Consider the following 17871-nt stretch of genomic DNA (forward strand, 5'->3'; position numbering starts at 1 on the left):
CATTTTATTAAGTTCTTTTTCTGGATCTTTGTTCTTTTCTTTCATTTGGAACATATTTCTTTGTCTCCTCATTTTGGCTATCTCTTTGTGTTTGTTTATATGTATTTCATAGGGCTACCATGTCTCCAGATCTTAGTAGAGTGGTCTTATGTAGTAGGTGTGCTATGGGGCCCAGTGGTGTAGTCTGCCTGAACACCTGAGCTGGGTGCTCCAGGTGTGTTCCTTGTATGGGTTGTGTGTGCCTTCCTGTTGTATTTGAGCCTTGGTTGCTATTTGCATGTTAATGAGAGGGATTGACCTTTGGGCTGATTGCTTGTGAGGACTGGCTGGTGACTACACTGAAGAAGCTATTGTACAGGGGCTGATACTATGGGGCAGGATTCACTTTAGCAGGGCTCTGGTTCCTGCCCAGTCTGCCTTTTAGGTGTGTCATCCTTGGATATGACCCTGGTTGTTCTCCAGCTCAGACCAAAGCCAGCCACTGGGCATGCCAGCTGAGGCCTTCTGGGATGGACCCTACCATAGGCCAAGTTTAGCCACAGCCTGTGCCCTTCCCAGGGTCACCTGGCATGAGCTACCAAGCAATCTGAGATGGGCATGGAGGTACCTTGAGAGGCCAAGCTGCAAACTGAGGCCGGCTGCTGCTAGTGCCAGACTTGGGGCTGCTTAGTAAGAGATATAGGGCATACTGATGCCAGACACTGCTTGTTTAGGTTTTGTGAACCTTTGAGAGATTTTAGAAAAGTCCTCAGCATGAGCCAAAGCAGGCCGGTTGTATGGAAAAGACACTGGTAGCAGCTTCAGTGGGCCCACAAGCTGGGTGGGGCAGGACCTCAGAATCACCAGGGCAGGGTGACCAGTGTCAGCCAGTTTGATGGAGATTCAGATATGACACTTACCTGCGTCTGCAAGCTAGGGGAGGGCCCAAAAAAGGAACAGAGGCCTCTACTAGCACTTCCATCTGGGAGAAAGCTGCCCCTCCAGTCCTTGTCCTGTAGCCAGACAATTCAGTTCCTTCCTGTATGTTTTCGGCATCTTTCAATCTGCTTCCCCAATGCTAGAGCTCAGAGTGAGTGAGTGTGTCAGCGAGTAAGTCCGCTGGCCCCTGAAAAGAAATGTCCACACCTTCAGTGGCTCTCTATCTCACTCAGCCATAATCTCTGCTGGTTTTCACAGCCAGAAGTTGTGAGGACTTCTATTAGTACAGAAACCCTGTATTGGGAGGCTAGTGTGGGCCTGGGACCTCTTGCTCCTCCAGGGGGTACCTCCACAGCCAAGATATTCCTCTGGATCTCAACTACTACCTACAGATGTGAGACCAGCCTGCTCTATGTCTTTGCTCCACTACCATTCTTGAGGTGTCCTCTTCTACGTGTTCCCAGTTGTAGTACTTCTGTTTAGCTAGACTTCAGGTGACTCCTAATTAGGCTATTCTGTAGTTTAGTTGTAATTTCTTTGTGGTTGTAAGAGGGATTGCTAGAATATATGGTAGATCAATTCTTAGTTTTTCGAGGAACCTCCATACTATTTTCCATAACGAATATACTAATTTGCAATCTTACCAGCAGTGTATGAGGGTTCCTTTTTTTCCACAATCTCTCCAACACTTGTTATTACTTGTCCTATTGATAATAGCCATTCTAACAGGTATGAGATGGTATCTCATTGTGGTTTTGATTTGTATTTCTGTAATAGCTAGTGATGTTGATCATCTTTTCATATGTTTTTTGGCCATTTGTATGGACAGACATTATTTTAAAATACCAGTGCTTTACAAAAAGCTTCCGTTAATTTATCCATTGACTGTTTTATATCATTCAAGACTGATTTTAGATTTTAAAACTTTGCTGCAATCATATATTTTTTAGATATTCCTTTGTGGAGATTCCATGGTGATTTTTATTTTTTGATAATAAAAATTTGCATGAATAGTTTGACATGATGGACAAGGGATGGCATACTTAAACTGGAACTGCTCCAGAACATCTGAATATATGGAATCTGCAGATGACTTTCATGTAACAATGAACATCTCAATATACAAAGTAAAAAATTGTGGGTGATGTAGGAAGAAATCACCAGAATTGAGGGCAGTTGATTAAATCAGTTTGTACTGAGAGCACCACTTTCCATGTGTGTTTATTGGGACATGAGCAGTACTGGTGAAGTGTGTGGCAAACTCTTGGGCATTTTGGTAAGTAAAAGCTGACTTACTCCAATGAAATTCCTCTGTCCATTTCAGCAACGGGAGACTCTAGTATGGAGGTACTAAAAGAAGAGAGGGTATTTTCTATGTTGATATCTCTCTCAAAGTGACAGAAATCAGTGGTACTGCACCCCAACATGATAGAATATGAGGTTTACATATCCAGAACAGGGCTATGAGGAAGAACCAGGATAACTGTTTGCATTAGAACCCCAAAACCATTGTCCTGTGAAAGTTAAGGACCCTCATTGTAGCATGTTGCCCCAAATGGAAATACCCATTTCTCTGGGGATGTATGTGTCTCTTCCTAAATGCATGTAGGACTGTTTACACATTTACTGTTCCAAGAAATGTAGTTGACATGCATGAAAATATTTTTCATGAAGTAATTGAATTGCATTTTGGCTGTTTGATCAGATTTGAAGAAAGAGAAAAAGACTGTATCTTCTTTCTCTCATCTGTGGAAATTAAAATGTTTCTCAGGGAGTTAATTGCCTTTATGATTATCACAATGCTAGTACAGGGGTAAAAATTATGTGGTTCAGCTAATAAACTTTTTTCAGGTTCATATTACATATTTAAGTAAAGTGAAAGGGAGAAAACTTTTTCCCCTATTGACACAAAATGAGATTATTTTGTAGTCCTTGTGAAAAGATATATGATCAGCCTTCTGGACAAACTGGTTGGTATGTCTATAGACTAGATGCAAAAAAAAATGTGAGAAACATCAATTGGCACCGCTTTTAGCTGTCCATTTGCTAAACTCTTTCCCACAATAACTCATTGATTTAAAGATTTGACACATTACAAGCTAATATTTGAAACTTTACCTGGAGTTAGCACCTATCAGAAATCAAAACAGGTATATTTCAAGAATTGTAGGGGCAGGATTTCCATAGGCAATTTAATGTTACTTCTTTTATTACCTTACTTTCCCCCCGCCACACATACAATCCAATATTTTCTCTTTTCTCATAATATTCACTATGCAAGCAAAAACCAAAATTGGGGACAATTATTTAGAAAATGAATATGTATCTAGAATACTTTGGCAGGTTTTTTTTTTTTATAACATTTCTCTTCTGAGCTATTTAGGGTACGAACTGAAGGATCAGAAACCTGATATATCCTACTTTATTAAAACCTGGATTTAGTGCTTTTCTTTTAGATGAAACACTGCCTGACTAGAAGTATTAATATTGAGTTAGATATATAGGCTGTGAAACATAATAATTAAAGTGATTCCAATCATTTATTAAATGTGTATTTTGTACTTGGCACCACATTATATCATGGATTCTTGGAAATGTTCTATAAGTCAATGCTTTTATTATCTTCTCCCTTATGTAGTTAAGGAAACTAAGGCTTAGAAGTAATTCATTCAAGTTTACATTGCAGTAAGACGTGAAATGGAGATTTCAACAAAGACAAACTGATAGAAAGTCCATATTCTTAAACACTATATTGTCCACCAAAATTCATAATTTCACACTGGCTGCATTGTGAAGTGTGCAGATTGACCTGCTTTTGTGTGGATGGCGGCATAGAATCTCTGAGTAACTGACACCCTTGTTTTTCTGTCTGTAGGCCCCTGGGGAAGGTGTACGGGAGACTGTGGGCTGGGAGGAATCCAGACTCGCGCACTGTGGTGTTTCCACTTTGAAGGGTGGACAAGTCACCTGTCTAACTGCGATGATAACAACAGACCTCCAAAGGAAAGAAGCTGCTTCCGAGTCTGTGACTGGCATAGTGACCTCTTCCAGTGGGAGGTTTCTGACTGGCACCACTGTGTGCTTGTTTCCTCTGTCCTCGGCCAAGCCAAGGCTCGGACTGCAGATTGCGTGACTGCTCAGCATGGACTGCAGCACCGGACTGTGCACTGTGTTCAGAAGTTGAACAGAACCATGGTTGTAAATGAAATATGTGAACACTTTGCCCCTCAGCCCCCTGCAGAACAAGCTTGCCTCATTCCTTGCCCCCGGGATTGTGTTGTATCTGAGTTCTCACAATGGTCCAAGTGTAGCAAGGGCTGTGGGAAGCAGTTGCAACACAGAACTCGTGTGGCCATTGCTCCCCCTCTCTACGGAGGTTCACAGTGTCCCAATCTGACTGAGTCAAGAGTTTGTGATGCTCCCATTTCTTGTCCTCTTGGAGAAGAGGAATATACCTTCAGTCTTAAAGTTGGACCATGGAGTAAATGTAGACTGCCTCATCTTAAAGAAATCAACCTAAGCGGAAGAACTGTTCTGGATTTTAGCTCTGATTCAAAGGAGCACGTCACCTTTAGACATCAAAGTTACAAGCCACATCACCATTCCAAGCCCTGGGACATAGAAATAGGTTATCAAACGCGGCAAGTTTGGTGTACGAGAAGTGACGGAAAAAATGCTGTGTTAAGGTAGGAGGCCTTCATGTTTATATCTTTGATTCACCTAAGGTTTCTTTATGATTTTCTACAAAGGAGAAATTGTGATCAGGTTTGGGATTTGGGGTTTTAGAAGTTTCATTTGAGAAGCTTTCAATTTCAATTATCAAAAATTCAGAGTATAGACCAGGCAATGCTCTTAATTCTAGCATATTTGGTAGTATAACTATATAGGATAAGTCCTATATTACCACATTTTATCAAATATCAATCAGTTAATACAAAAATTCTTTTGTTACAATAGTAATAAAAGACTGTCTTTCATTATAATTTTTTGATGTAAGTTCTGTAAATATTTATCATTTTTCATGTTTGTTTTTTAAACTTATGTTGTTTTATTTCATTTTGTTTTCATGATTAAGAAGTATTTTTTACATTTGAGATATAGATTTTTTATAGTAATAATATCAATAAGTTAATTCAAGACAGCTTTTTTTGGGCATTGATCTGATAAAAATATTAACTTGCACAGCAATAATTAGAATTATGAACCTACAGAGGGAATAAACTAAAACTTTTAAAAGCAATAGTTTAGGTTTCAAGAATATTTGTAATTGTTTTATTTTAAAATGTAGTATAAAACATCATGACAAGCTCAGAGAAGTATGTCGAAAGTAAGATTTGTTTAATTTTCCCTCAGAAGGTCTTAAATGGAAGCACTGCTACATTGCCAAGTTTCTTCCAAATTAAGATGGTATTCAATGGTTTAAATTACCAAACAATGAAACACTCATCTTTAGAATTAATCATTATTGCCATTTACTGTTTTCTTGAGATCCACAGCTGGCTAGCAGAGGCTCAAAAGATTACTCCTGCTATTCAAGAATAAAGTAATGTGATGATTTTTTCATTTGGCTTCACAAATGAGCATATTTTATCTTTGAGGTTTCATTCTGATTTATGCCATATACAATTGGCAAGTCTATTGAAGAGTGATATTTCTGCCTTTTATTTCTGCCTCTGTGAAGCCCACGAGATTAAGTAGATGATTTGGGTGATTATTGTTTGACTATGTATATGGGATTCTGTAAAAACATTGTTTTCTTAATATTCCACATTGGATTATTGCATAGAATGTTTTCACTTTTGATTTGCTTGTTTTTACCATGTTCTATTTTTTTAAATTAATAAACTTTATTTTTTAGAGTAGTTTTAGGTTTACAGAAAATTGAGTCAAAATTACAGAATTCCCATATATCTTCTCATCACTTCCCCATCCACACATGCACAATTTCATAATATATCTTACATTAGTATAGTACATTTGTTTCAGTGGATGAGCCAATATTGATACATTACTATAGGCCATAGTCCATTAGAGTTCACTCTTTGTCTTGTATGTTCTGTGGGTTTGGATAAATGTATAATGGTGTGTAATGGCATGTATCCACCATTACTGTATCACACAGAATAGTTTCACTGCCCTAAAAATCTCCTGTACTACACCTATTGATCTTACCCTTCCTTTCCCCAAACTCCCAGTTACCAATGATCTTTTACTGTCTCTATAGTTTTTCCTTTTCCAGAATGTACATGGTTGGAACAGTGTAGTATATAGCCTTTTCTAATTGGCTTTGTTCACTTAGCAATTTAAGGTTCCTCCATGTCTGTTCATGGCTTGATGGCTCAGTTTTTTTTATCCCTGAATATTATTCCATTATATGGATGTACCACAGTTTATCCATTCACCTATTGAAGGTCGTCTTGGTTGTTTCCAAGTTTTGGCTATTGTATATAAAGTTCCTATTAATATTGATGTGCAGATTTTAATCTGAGCTAATGTTTTCAATTCATTTGAGTAAATATCAATGGCCGCAATTCCTGGATATTTTGGTAAGTGTATATTTAGTTTTGTAAGAAATTGACAAACTGTCTTCCAAATTGGCTGAATCATTTTTTATTCCCAGCAGCAATAAATGAGAGTTCTAAATGTTTCCCATTCTGGCCAGATTTGCTGTTCTCAATGTTTTTGTTTTTAGCCATTTTAATAGGTGTGTAGTGATATCTTATTTTAATTTGCCATTTCTTAATGACATACTGTGTTCAGCATTTTTTCGTATGCTTATTTGCCATATATGTATCTTCCTTGGTGAGGTGTCTGCTTAAATCTTTTACCTGTTTATTGAATTTTTTTTTTTTATTGTTGATTTTAAAGAAGTTTTTATGGATCTCAGTTATCAGATATGTTTTGAAAATATGTTCTTCCAGTCTGTGGCCCATCTTTACATTCTCTTAACAATGTCTTTCACAAAGAAATTTTTTTTTACCTTAATAAAGTCCAATTTATCAATATTTTTATCATGGAACATATTTGGTTTTAGTTAAAACTAAAAAAAAAAAAAATTACCAAACCCAAGGTCAACTAGATTTCCTCCACTGTTATCTTCAGTTTTATAGTTTTTCATTTTACATCTAGGTCCATGATCCATTTTGAGTTAAGTTTTGTGGAAGATAAGAGGTCTGTGTCTGCATTCATTATTTCACAGGTAAATGTCCAGTTGTTTTATCACTGTTTGTTAAAAGGACTATCCATTCTCCATTGAATTGCCTTTGCTCCTTTGTCAAAGGTCAGTTGACTATATTTGCGTGGATTTATTTCTGTGTTTTCTTGATTGCATCGATCCATTTATCATTTCTTTGCCAGAAACACACTTTCTTAAATGCTAAAGCTTTATAGTAAATCTTGAGGTAAAGTAAGTGTCAGTCCTCTGAAATTTTTTTTTTTTTTTTAGTATTGTGTCAACTGTTCTGGATCTTTTGAATTTTCACGTAAACTTTAGAATCATCAGAGTTTTGTACTTTTACTCTTATAGATCTTGTATGTATTTTGTTAGATTGATAATTAAGTATTTCACATATTTTTAGAATTAATATAAATATATTGTGTTTTTAATTTCAAATTCTAAGTTTTCATGGCTGGTATACAAGAAAGCAATGGACTTTTGTGTATAAACTTTTTATCCTGAAATGCTTTTATAATTGCTTATTAATTTTAAGTTTTTGTTGTTATTGTTGATTCCTTGGGATCATCTATGTGGACAAGAATGTCACTTGAAAACAAAAACAGTTTTACTTCTTCTTTTCCAATCTGTACACCTTTTATTTTCTTATTTTTCTTATTGCACTATCTAGGACTTCCACTGTGGTAGAATATAGGAGTGATGAGAAAAGATGTCTTTGTGTTGTTTCTGATCTTAGCAGGAAAACTTCTCATTTCTCACAGTTAAGTATGATGTTAACTGTAGGTATTTTTTGTATATGTTCTTCATACATTTGAAGAAGTCTCCCTCTATTCCAAATTTGCTGAGAATTTTTATCTTGCATGGGTGTTAGTTTTTGTCAAGTGCTTTTTCTGCATGTATAGATAGGATTTTATGATTTTTCCTCCTTAGTTTGTTGATATGATAGACTGCATCGATTGATTTTTGAATGTTGAACCAGTTTTAAATACATAGAATAAAGAAGACTTGCTTATGATATATTATTTTTTATATATTGTTGTATATTATTTGCTAATTATTTTGTTGATATTTTTTACATGTTCATAAGAAATATTGGTCTTAGTTTTCCTTTCTTGTAATGTCTTTGTCTAGTTTTGATATTAGGTAATGCTGGTCTCATAGAATGAATTAGGAAATATGTCCTCTTCTTTGATTTTTCTGAAATCGATTGTAGTGAACTGGCATATTTTTTTCCCTTGAATATTTGGCAGAATTCACAGAACAGTGAACCTATCTGATCCTGGTCTGATCCTGGTACTTTATGTTTTGACAGGTTATCGATTATTGATTAAAGTTCTTTAATATAGATCTATTCAAATTATAGATTTCGCTTTGTGTGATTTTTAGCAGATTGTGTCCTTTAAAGAATTGGTTTATTCACCTGAGTTATAAAATTTCGGGCTTTGTAGATTTCAGCTCTAATTTTTATTATTTTCATTCTTTTTACTTTGGATTTAGTTTGCTCTTCTTTTTCTAGTTTCCTAAGGTGGAATATTAGGTTATTGATTTTAGATATTCTTTTCTCATGTGTGAAATCAGTGCCACAAATTTCCCTCTTAGCACTGCTCTTATTGCATCTCACAAATTTTAATTTTGGTTTAGTTCAAAATATTGTATAACTCTCTTGAGATTTTTTCTTTGGCCCAGGTATCATTTAAAAGTGTGTTGTTTGAACTTCACACTTTTTGAAGTATTTGGGGGTTTGCCAGCCATCTTTCTGTTATCAATTTATAGTTTAATTCCACTGTGAGCATACTCCTGAGAGCATACTTTGTGTGATTTCTATTCTTTCAGATTTGTTAAGATGTGTTTCATGGCCGAAAAATGTGGTCTATCTTGAGTGTGCTGTGCAAACTTGAGAAGAATGTGTATTCTGCTATTATCTGATGAAGTATTCTATAAATGTCAGTTATATCCAGTTGATTGATGGTGCTGTTTAGTCCAACTATGTTCTCACTGATTTGCTGTCTGTTGGATCTGTCCAATACTAATAGAAGGGTATTGAAGTCTCCAGCTATAATAGTGGATTCATCTATTCTTTGCAGTTCTATCTGTCATTAGGCACATACGTATCAAGGATTCATGTGTCTTTTTGGAGAATTGACTATTTTATTGTTATGTAATGCCTCTCTTTATTCCTGATAATTTTGTTTGCCCTGAAATCTGTTTTGTCTGGAATTAATATAACTACTCCAGGTTTTTTTTTGATTACTGTTATCATGGTATATCTTTCTCTAATCTTTTACTTTTTAATATGTCTGTGTCTTTATATTTAGTGTTTCTTGTAGATAACATAAAGTTGGATCTTATTTATTTATCTACTCTGACAGTCCTAATTTCTTAATATGTTTGTATCATTGTCATTTAAAATGATTATTGATATAATTGGATTAATATCTACCACATTTATTATTGTTCTGCATTCATTGCCTTTGTTTTTTATTTCACTTGACTTCTATTTTTTCATGTTTTTGATTTTAATTGAACATTTTATATTATGTCATTTTATCTCCTCTTTTAGCATATCAGTTATACTTCCTTTTTTTTTTTACCTTTTTCAGTGGTTGCGTTAGGGTTTGCAATGTAAATTTACAACTAATCCAAGTCCACTTTCAAATAACAGTATACCACTTTGCATGTAGTGCAAGTACCTTATAGCAGAATATTCCCAGTCCTATTTTCCCATCCTTTATAACATTGCTGGTATTAATTTCGCTTACTCAAAACCTATAATCACTCAATACATTCTTATTATAATTTTGAACAAATTATTATGCATTAGATCAATTATGAATAAAAAATAAAATATTTTATTTTACCTATTGATTCCTTTTTCAACAGTTCTTTATGTAGAGCAAAACTTTCAACCTGTATATATTATTTTCTTTTCTCTGAGGAACTTCTTTTAATATTCCTTACAGGGCAGGTCTACTGGTGACAAATTCCCTTAATATTTGTTTGACAAAGTCTTTCTCTATTTTTAAAAGATAATTTTTTTAATTTAAAAAGATAACTTTACTGGAATTTAGGTTGGTGATTTTTTTCTTTTTAATTTCAACACTCCACTTTCTATTTGCTTCAGTGATTTGTGAAAAATCTGATGTAACTCTTATCCTTTCTCCTCTAAAAGTAAGATGATTTTTCACCTCAGCCAATTCTTCCCTCCCAGCTTCTTTTAAGATTTTCTCTTTGTCTTTGATTTTCTGCAGTTTGAATATGCTACGCCCAAGTGTGTGTGCGTGTGTGTGTGTGTGTGTATACGTACATATACATATACATGTGTACACACACACACACACACACACATACACATATAATGTGTCCTGTGCTTGATGTTCCCTGAGCTTTCTGGATCTGTGGCTTGGTTGTCTGTCATTAATTTACTTCAAACATGTCTTCTTTTTTTTTTTCTTTTTACTTTTGGTATTCCTATTACTTTGGTTGTTACACCATTTGTAATTGTCCTACAGTTCTTTGATATTCTATTATGTCATTTTCTTTTTTTTTTTTCCTTTAGATTTCAGTTTGGGAAGCTTCTAGTGACATTTTTTCAAGCTCAATGATTCTTATATTGGCTCTTTCCAGTCTATTGAAGAGCTCATCAAAGGGCATTCTTCATTTCTGTTTCAGTATTTTTTATTTTTACTATTTCCTTTTGATTCTTTTATAGGATTTCCATCCTTCTACTCATAATACTCATCTTTGTTTGCATATTATCTCTTTTTTACATTAGAGCCTTTAGCATATTATTTATAGTTGTCTTATATTTCCAGTGTGATAATACAAAAATTTTTCCTATATCTTAGTCTGAATCTGATGCTTGCTCTGTCCATTCAAACTGAATGCTTTATCTTTTAGTATGACTTATAGTCTTTTGTTAAAAGCCAGGCATGACATATCGAGCAAAAGTAACTGTGATAAATAGGCTTTAATGTGAGGTTTAGTGTTTATCTGGCTAGAGGTTAGGCTGTGTTTGCTGTAGCTTATAGGTATTAAAGGCTAAAATATTAAATATTCCTCTGGTGTTTTTTTTTGTTTTGTTTTGTTTTATCCTCTCCACCTCTTCCTTACAGTCTTTGTATCTCCTTTGGATAATTCTTCCTAAATAAGATCTGTGAGATGTACTTTTTTCTGTTGTAATTACCTATTATTATTCGGGGGACCTTATTGATGGTATGCTGAGTGTTGAGGAGAGGGAAAGCATTTTATAGTCCTATAATTAGATCTCAACCTTTTATTGAACCTGTGCCCCTGGGGTATGGCCTTCACAAATACTTAGTCGTTCCTCCCCAATTAGGTAATATGGGAAGGCTAGAGGGGCCTGGACTTATTTTTTTTCCTTCTCTCAGTTCAGTTAGGCTATGGTAAAATTCCAGTTGGTTAGGTTTTGATAAAATAGTTTAAGGGCAGGCCTTTTTAAGAAGAATTCTCTGGGTACATTTAAAAATGGCTACTTTTTCGTTTCCCCAGCTGGAAGCATGAGGAGGTTTTTCTCTTTGCTGTGAGAACTTGGTAAGACTTCTGGAGGTGATAGTAATGAAAATATGGGACCTATACCAGGACTAACCCTCCGCATCCTGTTGGAGTTTTAAACTAAAAAGCTTGTCTATACTAAACTAGCAGCAATTCATCAATCACAGTTTAAGTTTTCCTATTCTGGTACTAGTTCCAGTGGCAGTTTCTTCTCCGGGGCTATTCCTCCAGTAATTTGTGATTCTCTGCATCCACCTGTTAGTCTCCAATTTAGAGGTAGCCCTCTGCTTGGTGATCACAATTTTCGGTGGGATCTAAAAAGTGTCATTGATTTTTTTCAGCCTTTCTTGTTGTTGTGAGGAGTGCTGTGACACCTTCCAAGCTGCTTAAATGCTGAAATGAAAACCAGAAGTCACCATGTTCTTTTTTGAGTTCTAGGCAGCATACTGAACCAAAACAACTCTTTTTTTTTTTTTTTTTTTTTTAACATCATGTCATGAAATCTATACTCTTTATTTCATGGAGTCATCAAAGCATTGTGAAACTACTCATATACTATCATGAAGTGATTAGGTTACTAGGAAAATATGGTGGGGACATTTTTATTTCTTTACCTTCTACTGCAATAAACAGAAACCTTACCCTTGACCGATGTGAAATCACGTTGTTGACACAGTTGTCTCATTTGTAGCCAACGTGATATACTGGGTGGGCGTAGTCCACTAAGATTTTTGCTAAAAAGGCTCAAATCCATTTTTAAAAAGTACACATTTTCAGTTTTACAAATCTGATGCATTTAAGAAAACACTTATTTTTGTATCTGTTGACTTCGAGGATGAACTTTTAAGTTTCTCTTAATCATAAAAAATTGTCCGAAAGTATAGATTCCTTTTACTCTGTAGTTACATCTACCTTTAGATCACTTTTCTTTTGGTGGACTTTGTGAAACTGTAGGGACAAGTGGAGTTTTGTTTTCTGTTTTGATAATGGCAATGGCTGGTTGTCATAACATTTGGAATAGAAGGACCATGTCTTAATTTTGTAATGCAAACTCTTATTTGTGCCTTGCTGGAAAGTCACATTATCAATCTAGGACACCACAGAGCTTTAATTAATGACCTTTACTAGCTCTCCCATCGATCACTATAACTTTTGATAATCACTTCAAGCAATTTTCCCTTCATAGTTATATTCACAATGTGGTAGGCAGTTGTATTATTCTTGGTGTCACTCTGCTCCCTAATAATTGGTTTGCCTATTCGGTTTAAAGGTTTTTTGTTTCTAATTGTCTCAGTGCATATCCTATTTTTTCTCTTTTGACAGGCGTCTCTTCAGGATTCCATCATTACATTTTAAAATAGCTATCCTGCAGCCTGTTCATCATTCTTTCTCAGATATCAGTGACGCTGTTATTGAATTTTTATAATACCTTACCTTAATGAAATGTAGTAGTCTTCTATGTTCAGATTTTTTCAGTTCAGTTCATTTTTTTTTTTTTAGAAGTAGATCTGTGTTATGAAATCTGAGCTATAAACTAGGCAGTCTGTTTATATGAGAAGGAAAGAGATTCATATTTATTGTTAGGGTAAATAAAATTTAGATGAATAGATTTTACTTTTATTTTAATATAGAGAAACATTTGATGTGGGCAATCTTTTAAGAGCTGCGATCATTTGGTACATGTGAAACATACCTTAAATTCTCAGGCTGCTGTAGTGATTTCCCCTGAAAGGAGTTCCTGAAGGATAATAACTTTTAAGACTATAAACAAAACATTATTGCCAAAGCTCAAATATTATTGTTACTTTGTTTTTTATCTCTACCACCAAAGTAGATTTGGAAAGAAATTTTCGATTCCTATCCCTCTCAAAATATAAACAAATGCAGATTCCAATCAAAAAGTTCTTTTCTTAATTTGTTTTTGAAAGTGTTAGAAAATATTTTGTTGCTTTTGTTGTGTTGGTGGGAATGGAGAGTTTTTCTTCTTTTCTTTTTTTTCAGTTTTCTTTCAGTTTTAGATTTTATTTTCTCCTCGTGTTTATTGATTTAATTTTTTAAAAATATATTAAACATTAGCCTGTTTCTAGAAGTCAAAACTTACATACAGTTAGATTCAGAGAAATGTTCCTCATTCTATATCTTCTACTTTCTATAATAATGTTTTTTATATTTTCTCATTTTCACTTTTTTTTACACAAAGAGTTGTGTATACTGTATAATATCTTTTGTATTGTTTTTCACTTGTTATTTCCTGGAAATTGCTCTATGTAAATTATTCAAGATCTTCCTCTTTCTTTTTGTGCAGTCGCGTAGTACTTCATTGACTGTATACACTACAGCTTATTTGAAAAAACTCCTGTGCTTGGACATGTAGGTAGTTTCCAATATTTTGCAATTACAAATAATTCTTCAGCGAGTAACCTTTTGCTCATATATTTTGATGTCATTGCTGGTGTATCATAAGGATAAATTCCTGGAAGTGTGATTTCTGGGTAAAGGATAATGCATACAAATTTTGTTAGATATTGCCAAATTCTCCTTCATGGGAGCGACGCCATCGTGCATTCCCATCAAAAATCTACAAAGCATGTTATGTCAAGCTTTTGAATTTTTTGCCAACCTGAAATGTGAGAAATGTTATATTAGAGTTTTAATTTCCATTTCTCTTACATGTGTGAATTTGAACATTTACCCATATTTTTAGGAGCCGTATTTATAGATTATTTTGTAAATTATCTGTTGATCTTGATTGCCTGTATTTCTATAGGAAGTTCTGTCTTTTCTCTCATTTTCAAATCTTTATAGTTAGTGATATTAACTCTATCTGTCATATATGTTCTCATGTTGTCTCTCAGTTGGAAATTTCTGTTTCGACTTTGCTTATGGTGATTTTTGTTATGCAAAAATGTCTTAAAAATTTCTACATATATACGTATATAAGTAATTTTTACATAGTCATTACATATATATATATATATATATATATATATATATATATAAAATTTGGAATTTTAGTCATTTTAGAGGACCTGTCCCATGCCCATTTTAAATGTACTCATTGTTTCTCTTAGTGTACATCATTTTATTTTTTACATTTGACTCTTCGGTCAATTGATACTGTGTCCTTGTATATGGCGATTGTGTATATATATATATATATATATATATATATATATATATATATGCACACACACACGCACACACACACACACACACACGCACACATACATGTATGCATGTATACATGTATATGCATATATGTGTATTATTGACCGGTATTGATGATAATGATAGTATTATGCTCTTAATATATATATCACATTGTCTTTATCCATTAGTCACTGGACACTTAGGTTGTTTCCATGTCTTGATTATTATAAATAACACTACAGTGAACATGGTTGTGTGTGTGTGTGTGTGTACTTTTTTTAAAAATTAGCGTTTTTGTTTTCTTTGGATAAATATCCAGAAGTGGAATTGCTGTATTATATGATAGTTCTATTTTTAATTTTTTGAGGAACCTCCATACTGTTTTCCATAGCGGCTGCACCATTTTACAGTCCCACTAACAGTGCATGAGAGCTCCTTTTTCTTCACATCCTCTCCAACACTTGTTATTTCTTGTCTTTTTGATAATAGCCATTCTAGTAAGTGTGAAGTGATATTTCAGTGTGGTTTTGATTTGCATGTTCATCATAATTAGTGATGTTAAGCATCTTTTCATGTACCAGTTGGCCATCTGTATGTCTTTTTTGTAAAAACGTCTATTCATGTCCTCTGACTATTTTTTAATTGGATTTTTTTTTTGCTATTGAGTTATACATGAGTTCCTTTTATGTTTATAAATATGAACCCCTCAAGAAGGTATATTACCTTTTCTTGAATATATAATTTGGAAATATATTCTCCCATTTAGTAGGTACCCTTGCATTCTGTTGCCTATTTCCTTTGCTGTGCAAAAACTTTTTAGTTTGATATAGTTTGACTTGTTTACTTTTACTTTTGTTGGCTTTGGTTTTTCTGTCAAATCCAAAAATATCATTGTCAAGGTCTATGTCAAGAAGCTTACTGCCTATGTTTTCATATAGGAGTCTTACATTCAAGCCTTTAATCCAGTTTAAGTTGTTTTTCTGTAAGGTATAAAATGATAGTCCAATTTCATTCTTTTGTACTTGGCTCTTCACTTTTCCCAGCACCATTTATTGAAGAGACTATCCTTTTCCTGCTGTATATTCTTGGATCCTTTGTCCTAAATAAATTCACTATATATGCATGGATTTATTTCTGGGCTCTTTATTCTATTCTGTTAATTCACATGTATATTTTTATGCCAATACCATACTGTTTTGATTGCTATAGCTTTGTAGTATAGTTTGAAATCAGGGAATGTGATAACTCCAACTTTGTTTTCTTTCTCAATCTTGCTTTAACTATATGAGGTATTTTGTGATTCCATTCAAATACTTGGATTATTTGTTCTATTTCTCTAAAAAATGCCACTGGAATTTTGGTAATGTTTGCATTGAATCCATAGATTATTTTGGGTAGTATGTAATTAATTTTCTTTATTTGTATTGACATACATGTTTAGGCTTATCAGTTTTCCTCTGATCAGTGCTTTAAATAGATCTCATAGATTCTGAACATGTAGTCTTTTTATCATTTTATTTTTAAAAATTTATAAATTTTTTTTTGTGTTCGTTCACCCAAAATTTGTTGGATGTAAGATACTTTAATTTCTAGATCAGGACTATTTGTTTTGTTTTTGTTCGTTTTGTTTTTTAGCATTATTGTATTATAAGCTGAGATTGTTGTTTATAATATTTCTACTTTATAGAATCTGTGAATGTTTTCTTTGTGTTTTAATATGTCATCAATCTTTATGACTGTTCTGTGTTCACTTAAGTAGAAGGAATAGTATCCATTGTAGGGTTTTAACCTAATTTATTACTATGTGTAATATCAATTTTAAATGATTCCCACCTATGACCTATAACCTTATTCTACTTTCCCATTTTTTTCTCCCTTATCCTTTTATCTTTTAGGTGAATTATTTCTACTTGTCAGAACATATCATGTTTATATGTTATTCTTCTACTCATAATCCCATTTTCATTGTAGTCTTAGTTTTATTGTTAATATATATGAAATGCTTAAGTTCGGTCCTTTTGCCAAAGATTTCCAAATTGTCTTTGGTTGGATCAAAATCTAATTTCAATAGGTTTTATGGAAAGTCACAATTTACAGTATTTCCTGAATATGGCAGATTAAATACTGTTTGAAAAACAGCTTAGCAGGCTATAACATTCTCGATACACATTTTCTCTTTACTTTTCTTGAAAATTGCTACTCCACTGCAGCTTTGATTTATGTGTTGTTTTTCGAGAAGTCTGTTGCCAGTTAATTTTTTGGTCTTTGGAAATGTTTTCCTCTTTTTGTCTGAAAACCTGATTTTTTTTTTTTTTAAATCTTTAAAGTCTAATAGTTTTGTTAGTATGTGTCTTGTGTTGATTATTCTGGGTCAGATTTCTGTGGTACTTGGTGGGTCCTTTCAATGTATTTATTCAGTTCTTTTATTTTTGGAAAGTTTTTTGAGGATTACATTGAAAACATTATTTTGTTACAGTGTATTGATTTTTTTTTCTCCTTAGGACATCTAATACACATATGTTGGACCTCCCTGCCCATTTTCCATTTCATCTACTTTCTCTGACCCATTTTTTCTTTATCTCACCTTATTCTTTTTTTTTCCTGCTTTTCTTCAATGCTCTATATTATTTTTATTTGAATTTGTTCTTTTTGGGGGCATCTTATAATTCAGTATTCATTTTTTAAATGACTTTTTTTCTTCTATTTTCTTCCTGAGTTCATTCAATTCTCATTTTACTTCCTCTTGATTTTTATTTTTTCATTGTGGTCTTAGTTTTTATATTTCTGATTCAAGGTAGATTTTAAAAATATATCTCCAAATGTTTATGTGAGGATTTTTTTACAGTTTCATGTGTTGTATTATAGTATTTTTTGCTTTGTTGTTCGTTATTTGGAGATTTCTTACCAGCAGAAAATCTTTTACATTTTCTGATTTTTCACTGTAGTTTTGAATCAATGGAGTCTCTATTTCTGGTCCTATTCATTTCTTGAACAGTTCCTGTTTCAAAAATAACCTCTTCTGGCAGGTCTGCCCTCTTTTGTGAGATTTCATTTGTGAATGTTGTTGCTTGTAATGGTGGTGGGGAGAGACTGGTGTGTCTTGTTTCACTTTTGTT

The 17871-nt window shown here is 33.6% G+C and overlaps 1 protein-coding gene across 2 annotated transcripts in view; it reads left to right on the top strand.

Annotated features, from left to right (window-relative positions):
- THSD7B (thrombospondin type 1 domain containing 7B) overlaps positions 1-17871 on the top strand; it is a 742175-nt gene that overhangs the window by 252670 nt on the left and 471634 nt on the right. For both annotated transcript variants that reach the window (XM_039874567.1, XM_039874568.1), the window contains exon 3: positions 3794-4604. In XM_039874567.1, the coding sequence (XP_039730501.1) occupies positions 3794-4604 (811 nt within the window). The remainder of the gene's footprint in view (positions 1-3793; positions 4605-17871) is intronic.

This window comes from Pteropus medius, unplaced genomic scaffold (assembly GCF_902729225.1).
Source record: "Pteropus medius unplaced genomic scaffold, Ma_sr-lr_union100, whole genome shotgun sequence".
Lineage (NCBI taxonomy): Eukaryota > Metazoa > Chordata > Mammalia > Chiroptera > Pteropodidae > Pteropus > Pteropus medius.